Here is a 19,817-nt window from a genome sequence, read left to right as displayed (position 1 = left end):
AGGTTCCATACGAACGGTAAAAAAGCCAAGACAGTAAAGAAACAGGTTGCTACAACAGCAAAACCACATTTAAAAACATGATAGATAGGAGCAATCTTTGCACAAACACAACACAAAGCATGGAGAAGTCCTCTAAGCTCTAAGCGTTGTTTAACATTAATAAGATAAGGGATCTAACACAACCCAACTTTGTCAACTGAGCGCAAGTTCAGTCGAATACAAGCTGACATGTAGGTGAACGCCTGAAGGACAAGGACAACTCCCTGAGCATCTCAAGTTTCTTGTCCGAGTCACTGGACTTAGGGGTAATTATAGTTACTTTCTTCAAACAGCTTCCGGTTCTTAATATGAATGTAGCTACTTCTTTATCTTCTTTTCTTCCTTGATATCCTACCCATTCAAGAGTTTCTAGACTCGATGACAGACATTCAGGAACTGAGCTCGGGTCATTCCAGCAGGGGCGTGTGCCTTCAATCTCATGGCACTGCGATAGATTTGACATTACAAGGACTGTAAAATACCCTCTGGTCACAGACAATGAATGAATTGAGTGGACGTGTAACTATGTGTACCTTTTGAAATTTGAGATGCCGTAAATTAGGGGAATCATTGAGTAAACGCATAAGTAGATTCAACCACTCTGTCTCACATGTGCATATTCTCAAGTGTACAAGACGGTGGAAGACAGTACCAACGGAATATGCGTCCTGCAATACAATACATAATTAAAGAACAGGTGCTATGTGTTAGTGCCTAACAGGTAAAAGAATACAAATAACAGCATGTATAGTTAGGCATATATTACCTTTGAGTTTGGTAAACAGATAAAGAGACGCTTTGCTGAAGTAAAAGAACTCAGAGTCACACCAGGGGAACTATAAGAGACGACAACATCTGCCTTAACAAGATTAGGCATATCATTCTCAATGACACAAAACCCAACGTTATTATAAAAGATGTCCAAGTACTCCAAAGAAGGAGCATCTATCACAAATCCATCTTCACCTTCTGTAGATCTTCCTGCTGATTTATACAAAGATGCACTCTTGAGAGAAGGAACCTTAATTGTGAAAATAGTTACATTATCATGGAGGCATTGTTCCACAACCAAATCTTCAAGAACATGACAACTGGACAAAAGCTGCCTAACAAACTCATCACCTGGGTACTTGACAGATACAAGGCTCAAAGTTTTAAGGGTCAAGAAAGAAGGCAAGGAAGAAACATCCATAAGAGTCGCACTCTTTAGTTTCAAGGAAACGAGCATTTTAGAGCCTCTATATAAACTCCTTGGAAGTATGGCTGGACAGTCAATATCTATAACCAGGTCACGCACACTGCATTTAACTGCAATTGCAATCCATACTCCAATATCAACCGCAAGAGACTTTTGGGTAAGTTTGAAATGCAAAGTTTCTACCGGTGCCTCGTGCAGAATCAAAGACCTATCCACAAAGCGGGTAAACCTTCCAACATCATCAATATTCCGGTAGCTATCGTCGTATACAAGTTTTGACACTGACTTCCAAAGAGGCTCCCATCGTTTTGACAAAACCATTGTGGCCACAACATCGTTGGCAGTAGGCAGTTCTGACAGTATTCTCAACAGTAGTGCGTCAGGCAAATGACATATCCTATCAACAGGAGGCATCTTCCCCTTTCAAATCCAACACAGATTGCCGTATCAAAGCCCCAGAATCCCCAAACCAGACACCAAAGCCTGAAAAGCATTGGGGGAAAAAAAAAAACAAAGGAATGTGAAATTGTAAAGTGTGTTTTCCTCATAAACTAAACAGCAACAAAAAAGTCATAAGCAACGACACAACAAGGTCAAAGCAAAGCAATAGTTTCGTAGTTCAAAGACAAATAAGAACAGAGTATACAAACACCTAACCGCTTCTCATACTGGCAGACACACTGAACACTTATAATCTCAAGAAAGCATATAAAGTTAAAGAGAATTGTACAAACCAAAACTTTCTGTCGAACAGTTTCCGTTCACTATTAAACCAAACCTGAAGTAATGAATTGCCGATTACCTTTATACTCTTAATCTATACTCCGATTCCTGGGAGAAATTATCAGTTCATTTCTCCAGTAAATCCGCTGCTTGAAACACTGTAAACCGAAGATCAGAATATAGAAGACGATGTGGGGGCATAAAGTTGGGGTTGATTTATTGTATGAAATGGAAAATGGATCAAACTTCGGCCCATGAGCCCAGTTGTGGCCTAAATGTTACTGGGCTATTGAGCATATAGGTCCATAACTTCAGATGGATTTGTATAATCTAAAATCATGTCGCTGAAGTAAATCCTATACCCGGTTGATGCTTACTAATGCTGTCGTGACTAAATTCAAACCGTATTAACAATAACTAAACACCTTCTTCTTTTTTTTTGTTCGAATGAATGTAAAATTTATTCAATCAAAACTTCAATTACATCAGGTGCTTTTGTGTTTCTTTGAATTTAAAGAATCAAAAAAATCATGCTAAATAGAAGAAATTTATCCAGCTTCTCCTTGAGTTTCTTGTAAGCCAAGCCAGGTGATCAGACCTTCTTCAAGATACTGCTGGCCCATTCCTTTTACTCCAAGCAATTTGAGTCTTATTGTCTTGTCTACAAACCTGGCCAAACAATAACTAAACACTGAATCATCATAACTTATGTTTGGTTTAGTTTTTGTTTTTTTTTTTGATAGGTCGTTTTCCCTTGGAGACCAAGCTTATAATTAAGTGTATAAGTATTGGCCAATTTAGCTTTTTCAATAGAACATACAAAAATAAATTGGAGTACTCTTGTTGTTCTCTGACAAATTCTTCTCAGATTAAACATATTAAGATGAATAATCAGAAGAAGATCACAGAATCAGAGAAAAAATAAACTCAAACACCTGATATTCAACAGCAAAGAAGCCCCTATGTCCTGCTTTAGGTTTTATATTTTTAAAAATATGTACCGCAGTTCCCTTCCCACTCTTTTCATACAAGTGAACTTATGTAAAACATCCCATGATGTAAATAAAATTGAACTTGTTGTCCCTGATATTGATAGTGATTTTGTGCTGTAATGACATTAAGTTTCTCTCTGGTTTCTTCGAGTCTAACTCACAACATGTACATTTGAGATCGAGTGGGAGGGATAGTCACAGACTCATGGATCTAGTGAATCATAATTCTAAAGCATGAATGCCCCCATCCAAGTGAACAATAGCAGGACGCGAAAAAAAAAAAAAACTAAATAAGCTTAAATAAATATATCCATTTAACAACAACAAAATATGTGAGAAATCATATATATAGTTTAAGGGAAACCATTTTTTTATCAATCATCTATAAAGTTTCATCAAACGGTGATGATAAAAAATGTCCCTAACTGTAGGAGTCCCACGACCGAAATCAAGCTGACATATTGAAGAACTCCTTGGTGACACTGATAATTCTATTAGCATCTCAAGCTTCTCTACAGGATTTAGGATAGAAAGCTGCATTCTTCAAACAAGCAGAGTTTCTTATGATGAATTGCGCGACTTTGATCTCTTCTTCTCTTCCTTCGTATTGTGACCATTGAAAAGTTTCAAGACATGACAATAAACAGCTTGGAACATGAGTAGGTTCGTTCCAGCACGGCCGTGGATTCACAGCCTCACGGAGATGGACCCGATATTCACAAGGATCCATAGTAAGTACAATCCGCTTCAGAATATTAAAAAGGGTTAAGAGGAAATAAATTTACCTGTTCTAGTTTGAGGACTCTTAGTTTGGGGGAATCTTTGAGAAGACGCATAAGTAGATTCAACCATTCCGGTTCAGATGTACACAGAGTCAATTCTACAAGCCGGTTAAATGCTATTCCTTCAGGATATGCATCCTACATAAGATACATGAGTAAACAAAAGTTTAGTGGGAATGATAGGTCTTTTAGAAGAAAAAAACATTTAAAGGTTACCTTTGAGGTCATTAAACATAATCTAAGTTGCTGGAGTGATGTAAGAGAAGAAAGAATCTGTTCGGTACGATTACAAGTAACACACATACTTGCCGCATCAATCTTAGGCATATTATGCTCAATACCACAAAATCCTTTCGTATTTACATTAATCCCCATGAGCTCCAAACAAGGAGCATCTATTAAAAACCCATCAGCATGGATGTCCGATATACTTTTTGTAACAGTAGGATCTTCAAAGTGGGCACTCTAACTACGAAAAGATTCACATTGTCACCTTGGCATCGGTCCACGAATAAATTTTCAAGAACAGGACAACCAGCTAAAATCTTGGGGACAAATTCATTATTTGGGTACTTCACTGATAGAAGGACCAAAATTTTGAGGGATGGGAAGGAAACCGTGGAAGACGAATCCATAAGAACCACATTAATTAGCCACAAAATCACAAGCATTGTACAACCTGTATACAAGCTAGTAGGAAGTATCACTGGATTGATAGTTTCAGCAGAACAAGTATCATCAATCTCAATATTCAGGTGACGCGCATGGCGTTTAATAGCGGTTCTAACACAAACTCCAATATCTATAGAACCAGTGTTTTGACCAAGTACGAAAGACAACAGCAAAGAACTGTAAACAAACCGTGAGAAGCTCCTGTCCTCACCATCTGGATAACTGTTATGATCATATTCAAGTGTTGGCACAAACGTGTAAAGATAATTCCATCGTTTCGATAAAACCATTGTGGTCAGAACTTCTCTTGTAAATATGACAATATTTCCAAGAGCAACGCATCAGGCAACTTACTTATCCTATCCATATGATCCCACTCCTCTTTGATTATCTTCAAAGTTTTCTTTCTTGGTAGACACGAATTAGGTATTAGCTTTCACTTTAAAACCTAAACCGAAATTAAAGAAAACTTCCAAACTAATCACTTTCGACGGAATTCTTCTGACATATGTTTTGCTTTTAGTGATAAGCAGTAGTTAAACTGTTTTTTCTTTTTGGAGTTTCAGATCAAAAGGTAATACGAAAATCAGAAAAAAAATTCAAAATTAAGAAAATACCTAATGCAGCAAAAGAACATCGCCGGTGATTCTTTGAAAATTTGGACAAAAGCTCTCTCAAGTTGCTAGTCGATCAAAACACGTGGTTTAGAAGACTATTTATAATTTTTAAAAAGGTAAAAAAAAAACTCTTTTTCCGATAACACACTTAGGATTTGTATAAGCAGAAGTCTGGCCGTACTTTTTGTATCAACAGATAAAAAGAAATATGCATATCTGCGTATCCCTGAATTATCTAAGATAAAGCAAAATATAAACTCGACGTTTACTACAATAACATCTAAAAATTATTTAGAAATTTTATTAATTTTTTTGGCGTCTAAATTTCTGTATAAAATATATGTCAAATCATATAGTGATACATGACAACTTCTCAAAGTTTGTGATGCAAACTCAATAAATAAATAAGAGATTAAGTGAATTAATTGTATATTTTGAAAATGTCCAAAATAAAGTGACATTTAACAGCCTCTGAGAGATTGTGTTAAAAAAATATTTTATTTGTATAAAGAATAAAATGTTATTATTCAAAATTCAGAATCTGAAATAGAGAAAAAAAAAACATATGTCAAATAGTATGGACTTATGGAGATATACCCAAATTTTCAGAATTTGTGATGCGAGCTCAATGAATAAAAATAAATGAGTAAACTAATCATAGATTTTGGAAAAAAAAATGTCCAAAAGGAAAGCGATACATGATATTTTCAGAAATTGTGTTCAGAAAGAATTAATTTATTGTATAAAATATAGAGAGAAAGAATCTGAATCCTAATTGAAAAGTCTAGTGTAAACCAAAATACAGCATGAATTTGAATTCTAGATATTAAGAGATATATGTTAACCGAATATTTTGACGACCAAAGATATCTTTAACAAAAAGAAGAAGTTAATGTATTCTGTGAACTTATCAAACTTGATTGTAATGTGTGTATATGTTGTTGAATACAGAAATAGAAAGAAAAAAAGATGAGAAATTGTGAAGGAGTGTTCAGCATGAACAGCTTTCACTTTTCATCATAAAAATGTTTTTTTTTTTCATCATAAAAATGTTTAGAAAACAAACCGAAGCATTGACGAGAAGTTGTGATATTTCTTTGAAGAGGTTTGTTTCAAATTCAAATGTTTAGCATCAGCCATAGTTAACGTTGAAATTCTGAAAGAGAGTTTGCATTCTCATGATCCTAATGACACAAGTAAGAGGAAGTACTTGAGGAGTAATAACATGCGAGTCGCATATATTGATCACAATAAAGCCCTTCCACTCTTATCCAAACTTGTAAAGTTAACAAAACAATGTAACCACTAACCAATGAGGCAATGACACTCCAAGAAAGAACAAAAACAAAGCTAGTTGTAGATCTCTGAGATCCAACGTAACTTCAGGTAAACAAAAGCCGACACTCGCTAGAAATCCGCTGCGCAGACGCCAACTCTAGCAGCATCTTGTGTTTCTCATTTAAATTGATGGATGCTAAGGATCTAATAGACACTTTCTTTAGCTGTCTGGAGTTCTTTAAGAAATACATAACCATTTCTTTCTCTGTTTGTGTTCCTTTGTAATCAATCCACTCAACAGTTTCAAGGCTCGAAGTCAGACATTGAGGAACAGAACTCGGTTGCTCCCATTGAGTGATGGAATCTCCGTAACTCATTCTACATTTCTTTATAATATTAACTATCTTTGGAGACACATTTGCTCGAAAAAGCACGAATCTGAGAACTCTGAGTTTAGGTGTATGTCTGAGTATAAGACCACACCAATCTAAAGAGCATGTACAAAGATTCAGAGACACGAGCTGGTCGAAGACTCCTATATGAGATGGATCCTGCAAGTTGCATCATAAGTGAATGGATAATATGTTTTTTTCCGTCTAAACTTCTTTTATTCAATCAAGTCTAACAAAGAAAATAATATAGATAAAAATATATATATTATCACTGATTAAAGCATATAGATTTTACCAGTGGTGGTTGTAAACACAAGGAAAGGTGCTTGGCTGAGGTAAGACAACCCTTAAACTTCTTAGAGTCACCATGTGGAAGCTTGACATTAGCCTTAACGAGGTAGGGCATTTTCACTAATGAACAAAACCAACTAAACTCGCTATAAATAGTTAACGAATTTAAAGAAGGAGCCTTGATCACAAACCCAACATCATCTCCTTGAGCTTGAGAACCCTTTTTGATGTCTATGATGGTTAAACACTGCAGTGAAGGAACAAAGACTGTGAAAGTTTTCACTCTGGCATTGCTGAATCGAGACACGTTCAGTTCTGTAAGGACAGGGCAACCACATAAAAGACTACTAACGATTTCATCACTTAAGAAATCAACAAACAAAAGAATCAAAGCCTTGAGTGACGGGAAACAAATATTGGTCAAAGGAACATCCACAATGATAGCTGCAATTAGGGTTAAAGTCACAAGGGTTTCACATGTATACAGACTCCTAGGCAACCGTAGGGTTGCTGAAAATCTGAAATATAGAAGATTGCGCACACCACGAGAAATTGCAACACGAGTCCATGTATCAATGTCAATGGAAGAACCGTTTTGACCAAGTGAGAGATGCATCGATTCTAAGACAGGAGCCTTGTTTAGTAACAAAAACGTGTGAACTAAACGAGAAGCCCTCTGGTAGTCAGAGTGACCCAGATAGAACAAGAGCTTCGGTACATGTTTCCAAAGATAACACCATCTTTTTGACAAAAGGCTTGTGGTTACAGAAAATTTTGTTGGAACTGATGATAATATTTTCAAGATCAAGTCTTCTGGCAATAAACTGATCCTATCCATTGTTTTCAAGCCCTAAAAATAATGAGAACGCCTACGTTTTCAAAACAAATCACAACAGTATACCAAAAAGTTGAGAGGAAAGAAAAGAGGGAGGTCTAACCTTTTATAGCCTCGTTTTCTTCGTCCCCAAAGAAAAACCAGAAACCCTAATTAAACATTGTGGTAACCTTATTGGGGAGGATCTCAAATTGAGTCAGCCATAAAGTATTGTTATTTTAATATGTTTCATTAATTTGTTAAAATTTTTATTTATTTTAGAAAAGGAAAAGAACTCCTAATTTGACAAGTGTATAAGTGGGTAAAAAAGATATCTCAAATTTGAAATATTATAAAGAATATATATATATATATATATATATATTATTTTAAATTCAATAATAGTATCATAATTTATATTAAAAAATTAAGTGAAGAATATTCACTATAATTTTAAACATCAACATATATATATACATATATAACGACATTTATATACATATATAAAGATATATACATTCAGAAACTGGCTTTGAAACTATACTAAATATAATTAGATTGCTTATGATGGTGCAGTCTAATATCTGATCAAGAGAGTACAATTTATAAATTTTACCTATGTCAGATATTAGGTTTTGATCTGTAGCAGTATAGCCCCTGTTCTAAAACTCGGCCGCCTAGCCGCCTAGGCGTTACGCGTCACTTTTCCGCTCCGATTTATGCCAAATCGGTTTAAAAAATCGGATATCCGATTTTTTTCCGCCTACACCGCCTAAATGACCGCCTAGCCGCCTAAATGACTGCCTAGCCGCCTAATCTATTTTTTATTTATTTTTTATTTTTTTTTTTTATTTTTTTTTTATTTTTTTTATTTTTAATAATATTTTTATTTATTTATTTGATCTAAAATTTTATAAATATCATTTATATTCATAATTTTGATGAAAATTACACTATATTAAGTTTATATATTTTATTTGTGTGTTTTATACAATCTTAAACATGAAAATGTATTAATGTTATACACAATTAAAGATTAACATGTTTTATAACATAGTAAACCATCTAAAAATTCCGCCCCGCATAATTTCCGATTAATCTCCGATTTTCTCTTTAGGCGCTAGGCCCAACCCGACCGCCCGACTAGCGCCTAGCGCGTTCCCGAACAGGGAGTATAGCTATATATATATACTTTTTTTGGAAAGATGATCTGTAGCTATATTTTGCGATCGATTGCATGATGTTCGTATGGTTTTGTGTGTAGGAAACGAAAGAAACGACACAGGAGATATGCAAGTTTACACTCTAGTGGTACATCTCGGTGAGCATAAAACCAAATGTATATTTCCAGCCAATTCCTTAAAACCTAATTCAGTAAAAACCAATATCTTCAATATGATAACTACTAATGACGCTCCAAGAATTAAAACTAATATATGTATATAGTTATATATCTCTGAGATCCGGCATAACTTCAGGTGAAGGAAAACTGACATTTTTTAGAACTCCTCTGCGTAGAGGACAGCTCTTGCAGTATCTTGTATCTCTTTTCCAAATTGGTTGATGGTAAGGCTTTAATAGCCATCTTCTTTTAGCTGTCCAGAATTCTCTAGCAAATACATCACCACTTTTTTCTCTGATTCTCTTCCTTGGTAATCAATCCACTCAACAGTTTCAAGACTCGAGATCAAACATTGAGGAACAGAACTTGATTGCTCCCACTGAATCTGGATATGATGGCAACATTTTTGAATTGGTTGGAATCTGAGAACTCTTATTTTAGGGGTTTGTCTGAGTATAAGACAGAACCAAACTGAACAGCATGTACATAGTACTAGAGACACGAGATGATAGAAGACGCCAATAGGATATGAAAACTGCAAATAGCATAGTCACAAGTTAATGTAACTATTAGTTAAAAAAGAGAGGATAGCAAATGCATAAATTTTTACCGGTGATGGTATTGTACATATAAGGAAAGGTGTCTGGCTGAGGTAAGACATTCTAGAAGCTTCTTAGAATCACCAGGTGGAGGAAGCTTGACGTTAGCCTTCACGAGGTTTGGCATATTAACTAATGAACAAACCCAACTTACTTGGCTAACAACCGTTAACGACTTTAAAGAAGGAGCTTTGATCACAAACCCAACATCATTTCCTGGAACTTTATAAGCAAATTTGAAGTCCAAAACTGTTAATCTCAGCAATGAAGGAACCATGATTGTGATATTTTTCACGCTTCCATTGTGTTCTCTAACCACAGTTAGGTCTTCAAGGACAGGGCAACCAGATAGAATCCTAGGAACGATTTCATCGTTTGAAAATTCCACACGTCTAAGCCTCAAAGTCTTGAGTGACGGGAAACAAAATTTTAAAGGAACATCCACAATGACAGCTGAAAATAGGGTTAAACTCACAAGGGTTTGACATGTATACAGACTTCTAGGCAACCGTATGGCCTCCTTTGGACCGAATGGATAATTGTGAAAACGAAGTTTGCGCACACCACGTTCAACTGCAAAACCAGATTTCAAAATTAAGAAAAATCAGAATAAAATTTCAAAATTAAGAAAATACCTAATGCAGCAAAAGAACATCGCCGGTGATTCTTTGAAAATTTGGACAAGACTATTTATAATTTTTAAAAAGGTAAAAAAAAAACTCTTTTTCCTATAACACACTTAGGATTTGTACAAGCATAAGTCTGACCGTACTTTTTGTATCAACAGATAAAAAGAAATATGCATATGCGTATCCTGAATTATCTAAGATAAAGCAAAATATAAACTCAACTTTTACTACAATAACATTTAAAAATTATTTAGAAATTTTATTAATTTTTTTTGGCGTCTAAATTTCTGTATAAAATAGATGTCAAATCATATAGTGATACATGACAACTTCTCAAAGTTTGTGATGCAAACTCAATAAATTAATAAAAGATTAAGTGAATTAATTGTATATTTTGAAAATGTCCAAAATAAAGTGACATTTAACAGCCTCTGAGAGATTGTGTTAAGAAAATATTTTATGTGTATAAAGAATAAAATGTTATTATTCAAAATTCAGAATCTGAAATAGAGAAAAAAACATATGTGATGCGAGCTCAATGAATAAAAATAAATAAGTAAACTAGTCATAGATTTTGGAAAAAAAATGTCCAAAAGGAAAGCGATACATGATATTTTCAGAAAATGTGTTCAAAAAGAATTATTTTATTGTATAAAATATAGAGAGAAATAATCTGAATCCTAATTGAAAAGTCTAGTGTAAACCAAATACAGCATGAATTTGAATTCTGGATATTAAGATATATATTAACCGAATATTTTGACGACCAAAGATATCTTTAACAAAAAGAAGAAGTTAATGTATTCTGTGAACTTATCAAACTTGATTGTAATGTGTGTATATGTTGTTGAATACAGAAATAGAAAGAAGAAAAGATGAGAAATTGCGAAGGAGTGTTCAGCATGAATAGCTTTCACTTTTTATCATAAAAATGTTTAGAAAACAAACCGAAGCATTGACGAGAAGTTGTGACATTTCTTTGAAGAGGATTGTTCAAATTCAATTGTTTAGCATCAGCCATAGTTAACGTTGAAATTCTGAAAGAGAGTTTGCATTCTCATGATCCTACCAGGAACGGGGGCACGTGCCCCCACTACTTTTTATATTTAATTAGTTAATAAGGTACTATTTATTTTCGTGGAACAATTGGTACAGATGCTCTCTGTTACGTTGAGTTCTTATAGGTTCGAAGCAATCACGTTGCTTCTTTTCCCTCGTTTTACTTTTATCTCTTGGTGTACAATTAAGCGTTTTTTTGACACGTCTACTATTACAGTATCTTTCTTCACATCAATTATTTAATGAGATTTTTCCTACCTTTTGTCTTATTTTTAATATTTCTTTTTTTGTGTTAGCATATGTATTTGTCTTTCTTTATTTGTGTTTTGATAATTCTTTCTATTATAATTTATTTTTAATTTTTATATTTCAACTTTATAGCACATTTTTAAGTCCATTCTTTAATAATAGACATTAGCAATAGCTAATAAAAAACCTAATTAATCCATTCATTTTTATTTAATACTTTAGAGTTTAGTTGATATGATGATTAATTAATTATAAGTAGATAATGATATGCTGTTATATATGTGTAAATTTGAAGCCTATATATATATATATATTCAAATAAATTTTAATTGTCATATTATGTTATTTTGATTAGTTAGATTTGTAAAAAAATTATAAAATTATTTTATAAAATCTTTTCTGAGTTGAACAAAAATTAAAGTTTATTATTTTCTTGTACTTTTTAGTTAATTATTAATGATTAATTGTTTACAATATTTTTTAACTATAATTTTATTAAATTTATATGAATTAATTTAATATATTTTAATTATGTGCCCCCATCAAATAAATGGTCTGCATCCGCCGCTGGAAGTACTTGAGGAGTAATTAATAACATGCGAGTCGCATATATTGATCACAATAAAGTCCTTCCACTCAATGCTTATCCAAACTTGTAAAGTTAACGAAAACAATGTAACCACTAACCAATGAGGCAATGACACTCCAAGAAAGAACAAAAACGAAGCTAGTTGTAGATCTCTGAGATCCAACGTAACATCAGGTAAACAAAAGCCGACACTCGCTAGAAATCCGCTGCGCAGACGCCAATTCTAGCAGCATCTTGTGTTTCTCGTTTAAATTGATGGATGCTAAGGATCTAATACACACTTTCTTTAGCTGTGTGGAGTTCTTTAAGAAATACATCACCGTTTTTTTCTCTGATTCTCTTCCTTGGTAATCAATCCACTCAACAGTTTTCAGACTCGAGATCAAACATTGAGGAACAGAACTTGTTTGCTCCCACTGAATCTGAACATAATCGAAACATCTCTCAATTGGTTGGAATCTGAGAACTCTGAGTTTAGGGGTTTGTCGGAGTATAAGACAGAACCAAACTGAACAGCATGTACATAGTACTAGAGACACGAGATGATAGAAGACGCCAATAGGATATGAAAACTGCAAATGGCATCATCATCACAAGTTAATGTAACTATCAGTTAAAAAAGAGAGAATATATATATATATATATATATATGATCACAAAAATGCATAGATTGTTACCGTTGATGGTATTGCACATAAGGAAAGGTGTTTAGCTGAGGTAAGAAATTGTAGAAGCTTCTTAGAATCACCAGGTGAAGAAAGCTTGATGTTAGCCTTCACGAGGCTTGGCATATTCACTAGTGAACAACTTACTTGGCTGACAACAGTTAGCGACGTTAAAGAAGGAGCTGTGATCACTAACCCAATATCATCTCCTGGAACTTGAGAACCAGATTTCAAGTCCCAAACTGCTAATCTCAGCAATGAAGGAATCATGATTGTGAAGGTTTTCATGTTTCCATTGTTTACTCTAGTTATAGCTAGGTCTTCAAGAACAGGGCAACCAGATAGAATCCTAGGAACGATTTCATCGTTTGAAAATTCCACATGTCTAAGCCTCAAAGCCTTGAGTGACGGGAAACAAATTGTCAAAGGAACATCCACAATGACAGCTGAAAACAGGGTTAAACTCACAAGGGTTTGACATGTATACAGACTCCCAGGCAACCGTATGGCCTCCTCTGGACCGAATAGATAATTGTGAAAACGAAGTTTGCGCACACCACGTTCAACTGCAACTCTAAACCAGATTTCAATATCTGTAGGACGATGATTTTGGGAAAGTCTGACATGCATGGTTTGTAGGACAGGAGCCTTGTGTAATAGCAAAAAGTTATGAACAAAAGGGGAAGCTCGTGGAGCATAATACTCAAGCTTCGGCACATGTTTCCAAACATCACGCCAACGTTTTGACAAAAGGCTTGTGGTTATAGCAACTTCTGTTCGAGGGAATGACAATATCTTCAAGATCAAATCATCTGGCAATGGACTGATCCTATCCATTATTGTATAAGAAACCCTTCAATAGACCCCAAAAAAGTTAGTCTCGGTTGATCTTGTTGTCTTGCTTTTGTCAAGCCCGTCGGCCGTCGCAATCTCGCAGTCAGAGAAACTAAAGTATATAAACCCTAGCAAAGATTAAAACCAATAACGCGTACTATAGTCTAAAATTCAAACCAATAAACCATAACATTATTGATTTAGGATACTTTATATCAAGAGTTTTGGTGATTTTCCATTACTGATTACTTTTGAATTTTTACTTTTATATTTAATTTAATAATTTTATAAATTTGGATTATGAGTTTTAAGCTTAAGTTCTTGGATAAGTTTTTTTTTTAAGAGGTGTTAAAAAGAAGAGTTTTAAGATTTGATTTTTAAATTATAGAATTATGAATTAAAAATTACATCAAAAAAGATAAAAAATATTTTATTTTTGTAAATATATATAATTTTTTGATTGACTAATAAAAAAATATGATTTTTTCTAACAATTGACATTGATACTTATTATTATTACATATATATATATATATATCATATAGAGAAAAATAAAATATGAAGAATTTATATTGATAATATAATAATTGTGATTTTATGGTTAGATTTTAACATTTAACTATCAAATATATATTTTGTAAATTAAACTATGTTTATTTTGGATATTTAGTTATATATCTACTCTTTTTTTTAAAGTCCCACAGAAAAGTAAATTACACCCACCCTCAAGATCATTGGGCCCAACTTGTTGGAAATTTAACAAATAAGCATAATGGATCTCTCACAGAAGGATCTCGAAACCCTATTATGTGTGGCATATATAAACATAACTTCTCCCACTCATTACTTCGCATCTTCTCTACTGTCTCTCTCTTTATTGCGTCTCATTAGATAAACCCTAGATCTCCCCGATAAGCAGCAACAATGGCCGACGCCGAGACTTTTGCCTTCCAGGCCGAGATCAACCAGTTGCTCTCCCTCATCATCAACACCTTCTACAGCAACAAGGAGATCTTCCTTCGTGAGCTCATCAGCAACTCCTCCGATGTAAGTCTCTTTTGCTTTCTCCTTGATCGATCTGTAGATTAGGTTTGATTACTGTTGTTGTTGTATCCGATTTGAAAATTGAAGTAGGGAGCTCTATGATATTCAAATCGGTCTTCTTAGATTTAGATTTAGTTTCGTCTTTTATGAGATAAACAGATTTTCAATAGTTTTTGAATGAAATAAGTAACTCGGATGTATAGTTTTGGATTGATTCTACGAGATATGTTGAGTTTCTTTCTATGCGTTTGTATACGTTGTTTGCGTTTGTTACTTAATGGTTTTGAACTTGTGAAACAGGCCTTGGACAAGATTAGGTTCGAGTCCTTGACCGATAAGAGCAAGCTCGATGGCCAGCCTGAGCTCTTCATCCACATCATTCCCGACAAGACTAACAACACCTTGACCATCATCGATAGCGGTATCGGTATGACCAAGGCTGATTTGGTCAACAACCTTGGAACCATTGCGAGGTCTGGTACCAAGGAGTTCATGGAGGCGTTGGCTGCTGGTGCTGATGTTAGCATGATTGGACAGTTTGGTGTTGGTTTCTACTCTGCTTACTTGGTTGCTGACAAGGTCATTGTAACCACCAAACACAATGATGACGAGCAGTACGTGTGGGAGTCTCAGGCTGGTGGGTCTTTCACTGTGACGAGAGACACCTCTGGCGAGAGTCTTGGTAGGGGTACGAAGATGGTCCTTCACCTCAAGGAGGACCAGTTGGAGTACCTTGAGGAGAGAAGGCTTAAGGATTTGGTCAAGAAGCACTCTGAGTTCATCAGCTACCCAATCTCCCTGTGGATTGAGAAGACTATTGAGAAGGAGATTTCTGATGACGAGGATGAGGAAGAGAAGAAGGACGAGGAAGGCAAGGTCGAGGAGGTAGATGAGGAGAAGGAAAAGGAGGAGAAGAAAAAGAAGAAGATTAAGGAGGTTTCTCACGAGTGGGACTTGGTTAACAAGCAGAAGCCTATCTGGATGAGGAAGCCTGAGGAGATCACCAAGGAGGAGTACGCTGCCTTCTACAAGAGTCTCAGCAACGATTGGGAAGAACACTTGGCCGTGAAGCACTTCTCGGTTGAAGGACAGCTCGAGTTCAAGGCTGTTCTATTTGTTCCCAAGAGGGCACCTTTTGATCTTTTTGACACCAAGAAGAAGCCCAACAACATCAAGCTCTACGTCCGTCGTGTCTTCATCATGGACAACTGTGAGGACATCATTCCCGAGTGGCTAGGCTTTGTCAAGGGTATTGTCGACTCTGAAGATCTTCCTCTGAACATCTCGAGAGAGACGTTGCAGCAGAACAAGATCCTTAAGGTCATCCGCAAGAACCTGGTGAAGAAGTGCCTTGAGCTCTTCTTTGAGGTTGCTGAGAACAAGGAGGACTACAATAAGTTCTACGAAGCTTTCTCTAAGAATTTGAAGCTCGGTATCCACGAGGACTCTCAGAACAGAACCAAGATCGCCGAGTTGCTCCGTTACCAGTCGACCAAGAGCGGCGATGAGTTGACCAGTCTCAAGGACTACGTGACAAGGATGAAGGAAGGTCAGGAGGATATCTTTTACATCACCGGTGAGAGCAAGAAGGCTGTGGAGAACTCTCCATTCCTCGAGAAGCTCAAGAAGAAAGGGTTTGAGGTTCTCTACATGGTTGATGCCATCGATGAGTATGCCATTGGGCAACTCAAGGAATTTGAGGGAAAGAAGCTCGTCTCTGCAACCAAAGAAGGTTTGAAACTGGGAGAGTCAGAGGACGAGAAGAAGAAAAAGGAAGAGCTCAAGGAGAAGTTCGAAGGACTTTGCAAAGTCATCAAGGATGTTCTTGGAGACAAGGTCGAGAAGGTCATTGTCTCTGACCGTGTTGTGGACTCACCATGCTGCCTCGTTACCGGTGAATACGGCTGGACCGCAAACATGGAGAGGATCATGAAAGCGCAGGCTTTGAGGGACAGCAGCATGGCTGGCTACATGTCTTCCAAGAAGACAATGGAGATCAATCCCGAGAATGCGATCATGGACGAGCTGAGGAAGAGAGCTGAGGCCGACAAGAATGACAAGTCTGTGAAAGATCTTGTTCTCCTCCTCTTTGAGACTGCTCTTCTCACTTCTGGATTCAGCCTAGACGAGCCAAACACTTTCGGGAGCAGAATCCACAGGATGTTGAAGCTGGGATTGAGCATTGACGAGGATGATGCAGTCGAAGCTGATGCAGAGATGCCCCCGCTTGAGGATGATGCCGATGCTGAAGGCAGCAAGATGGAGGAGGTCGACTAAAAACTGCTGTCTGCAGCTAATGATTTTTCTTGGCTTTTCTGTTGTCGCGTTCTGTCCTTGAAACTATTTCTTCTGGTTTTTGCCTTTTTTTATCTTCTAGAGTATTATAACCTGTGTTGGTTTTTCCCCGAACTTATTTTCTGTTTGCTTATAAGAAACTTTGCAGTGTTTCTAGCAATATCCAGACCGCCTTGTGCAGGGTTAATAGTACCCAAATCTTGATTATATTTTGCGAATTAGATATTGTATAAGCGGAAGAAACTACGCTTGGACAAGATATAAGTAACCCAAGTCTTGGTTTCATGAGACGCAAGTAAAGTAGGAGGTTATGAGTCTTGTGATCAAAAAGAGAACGAGAGAGAGCTAGAAGAATGTATCAATTTGTCAAAAAGTAAAAAAAATGTCGTCAACTTCCAAGTGCTACAGAACCACTAAAACATCCAAACAGTTTCATTAAAGCTTTCTTTGCGTCAAATGCAAGTACTACGGTTTTAAGTAATAGCAGCGCATTACTAAACAGGGGATGATCAGCTAGCTATGTTCCGGTCCATAAGCAGAACGTCCTCTGAACACTGTGGGAATTGCCTTGACAGTATCTACTCCGTGTTAGATAATGGCAAGAACACCTAAAAGCTTGCAGCAAGTCGAGTATAAACTCAACATTATCTACCCGTGGTAAAAAGCCTGACACTTTCGCACTCTTATATTTCAGGCTCAAAGTTCTTTGACCATCTCTTGGAACCGTTGTAATCTTTATCCATAATGAAAACTCAGATGGATTACAAATTTCCGAAAAGAAAAGATGAAAACTCTGGCTCACAAACCATGTTCTTTTTTTTATCTGCAAATTAGATTCCTTCTCATACATTCTATAACAAGAAGAAAAGAATCAAGATGCATAGTGTTCCAGCCAAATCCTCAAAAGGGACTACGGTACAACCAATATTATCACCTAGAGTGTAAGAGAAATAAAATAGATATAACAACATATAACAGCTTTCCAACACTATCTAACTTTCATACCAATTACTTCTAGGTTCACGTTCAGACAGAAGCTGACATAACTTTGAAGCCCTATGGAAAGAACGCCACTCAGTGAATATATGAGGTTCATCTTCACAATCCAAATCCCACAGATATTTTCGCACTCTTCAACCGTTTTGCATGTCTTAGGATGTAAGCCACCATTTTCTTCTCTTCCCGGCACCCATTGTAAAAGTTCCATCCAAAAGTATTGAGATGGAGCAACAAACACTCAGGAACCGAACTCGGTTTTCCCCAAGGATATTCAATGTGCTTTGCATAAACAAATCTATGTGGTTTACACTAACATCACAAAAAGAATGTTTTAGATCATTAATTAAAGGAGCTTGAAAACTGAATGGGTTGAGTTTAAATGTATACCTTGTTGAGCTTGAGAACTTTTAGCTTAGGAGAACTTTCAAGCATCCAATTAAGTAGTTCACACCACTTCTCCACACTTGAGCATAGCTCTAGATGAACAAGCTGGTTAAACTCAACACGATGTTGAATCTGCACAGAGAAACCAACTAAAACATAATGAGCACAGGAGCAAATAATTAATACGAATTTAAATCACAATAATACACTGGTTCTTTTATAGTTTTGCTTACCATTGAGGTGGTTAAACATAAAGAGAGAGACGTTTAACCGATGTAAAAGATGTCATTAGCATCTCAGGATTTTTGTAAACAACACTAACATTTGCCACAACCATATCCGGCATGTTCTCGCTCAGAAACAAGAGACCAGAATCACATTTATCCACAACGTTCAAGTACCTCAGAGAGGGAGTCTTGATCACAACTTTCACGTCGGAATCGTTTCCCTCTCGATACGTATCAAGAATAGACAATCTCTGCAAGGAAGGCGCTTCCAGATAGAAACAAGGCGGAGAGACGTTCTCACTTTTGTCCAAAACGAACTCTTCAAGTACAGGACAGCCACCAGATAAAAGCCTACGTGCAGATTCTTCGTTTCGAAACTCTACACACAGCAAGTGCAGAGTTTTCAAGGAGGGGAGACAAACATCTTCAGGAACATCGAGAACAACGGAGTTGCCAAGTTTCAAGACCTCGAGGTTGTTATACGTATAAAGACAACTCGGCAAAAATATATCATCATCATCGGTATAACAGTGAATCTTGAGTTTACGAACACGGCGAGCCACTGCGATTTTGATCCATATCGTGATATCATCGGTGGTGGAATGCCAACCAAGTCTGAGCTTTAAAGTTTCCAGAACAGGAGACTTGTGCAAAACCATAAACAAGTAAACATGTTGTCGAAACTTGGCGTAATCATCCTTATTAGAGCTTTCGAAATCGTTTTGAAATTAAAGAGCTGGAACCATCGTCCAAAGAAACTTCCACCGCTTGGACAGTAGCATAGTGGAAACGACATCTTTGGTAGGAAGTGATGACAGGATCTTCAACAGTAGATCATCGGACAGTCTACTAATCATGTCCATCTGTAACCCTAAACAATGGCAGAATCAGATGGAGAGAGAGAGAGAGAGAGAGAGAGAGACGAGATTATGTCCCCAAAACGTTATTATGGGCCCATATTAAATTATAAAACACTAAATTAACCGAAATTAAATAAAACCAGTGGGCTGAAACTGGGAGAAAGAAGTTTTTTTTCTAAGAAAGGCCCACAATAGCATTGTCAAGCAAGGGAGAACGATGCCGTATTTGGTGCTTCGCACGTGT

The 19,817-nt window shown here is 36.2% G+C and overlaps 5 protein-coding genes and 2 pseudogenes across 5 annotated transcripts; 1 reads left to right on the top strand and 6 right to left on the bottom strand.

The window, feature by feature from the left end:
- Positions 1 to 39: 39 nt before the first annotated feature.
- LOC106387439 (probable FBD-associated F-box protein At1g32375) lies at positions 40 to 2,175 on the bottom strand. The gene is made up of 4 exons (XM_013827306.3): positions 2,040 to 2,175; positions 806 to 1,720; positions 573 to 707; positions 40 to 484 (listed from the first exon to the last, which is right to left on the bottom strand). Exons 2-4 carry the CDS (start codon positions 1,649 to 1,651, stop codon positions 209 to 211), a joined length of 1,257 nt encoding a protein of 418 aa, XP_013682760.2. The 5' UTR covers positions 1,652 to 1,720; positions 2,040 to 2,175; the 3' UTR covers positions 40 to 208.
- Positions 1,685 to 4,696, bottom strand: LOC106383701 (probable FBD-associated F-box protein At1g32375). The gene is made up of 4 exons (XM_048749351.1): positions 4,228 to 4,696; positions 4,044 to 4,129; positions 3,738 to 3,872; positions 1,685 to 1,720 (listed from the first exon to the last, which is right to left on the bottom strand). Exons 1-4 carry the CDS (start codon positions 4,694 to 4,696, stop codon positions 1,685 to 1,687), a joined length of 726 nt encoding a protein of 241 aa, XP_048605308.1.
- On the bottom strand, positions 4,419 to 8,060 carry LOC106383702 (putative FBD-associated F-box protein At5g56440). Its single transcript, XM_013823774.3, has 2 exons — positions 6,989 to 8,060; positions 4,419 to 6,852 (listed from the first exon to the last, which is right to left on the bottom strand). The coding sequence occupies exons 1-2, from the start codon at positions 7,820 to 7,822 to the stop codon at positions 6,406 to 6,408; spliced, it is 1,281 nt and encodes a 426-aa protein (XP_013679228.2). The 5' UTR covers positions 7,823 to 8,060; the 3' UTR covers positions 4,419 to 6,405.
- Positions 8,061 to 8,982: 922 nt separating this feature from the next.
- LOC111203556 lies at positions 8,983 to 10,343 on the bottom strand (annotated as a pseudogene).
- An 854-nt stretch (positions 10,344 to 11,197) lies between these two features.
- Positions 11,198 to 14,433, bottom strand: LOC106387471 (putative FBD-associated F-box protein At5g56440). The gene is made up of 2 exons (XM_013827332.3): positions 12,943 to 14,433; positions 11,198 to 12,837 (listed from the first exon to the last, which is right to left on the bottom strand). Exons 1-2 carry the CDS (start codon positions 13,765 to 13,767, stop codon positions 12,436 to 12,438), a joined length of 1,227 nt encoding a protein of 408 aa, XP_013682786.2. The 5' UTR covers positions 13,768 to 14,433; the 3' UTR covers positions 11,198 to 12,435.
- A 121-nt stretch (positions 14,434 to 14,554) lies between these two features.
- LOC111204360 (heat shock protein 90-2-like) lies at positions 14,555 to 17,263 on the top strand. Its single transcript, XM_048752300.1, has 2 exons — positions 14,555 to 14,811; positions 15,109 to 17,263. The coding sequence occupies exons 1-2, from the start codon at positions 14,689 to 14,691 to the stop codon at positions 17,083 to 17,085; spliced, it is 2,100 nt and encodes a 699-aa protein (XP_048608257.1). The 5' UTR covers positions 14,555 to 14,688; the 3' UTR covers positions 17,086 to 17,263.
- Positions 17,183 to 19,643, bottom strand: LOC106387443 (annotated as a pseudogene).
- Between the last annotated feature and the right edge of the window lie 174 nt (positions 19,644 to 19,817).

This window comes from Brassica napus, chromosome C3 (genome assembly GCF_020379485.1).
Source record: "Brassica napus cultivar Da-Ae chromosome C3, Da-Ae, whole genome shotgun sequence".
Taxonomy (NCBI): Eukaryota; Viridiplantae; Streptophyta; class Magnoliopsida; order Brassicales; family Brassicaceae; genus Brassica; species Brassica napus.
Note: the sequence above shows the minus strand (reverse complement) of the source record. Positions and strands in the feature narration are given on the sequence as shown.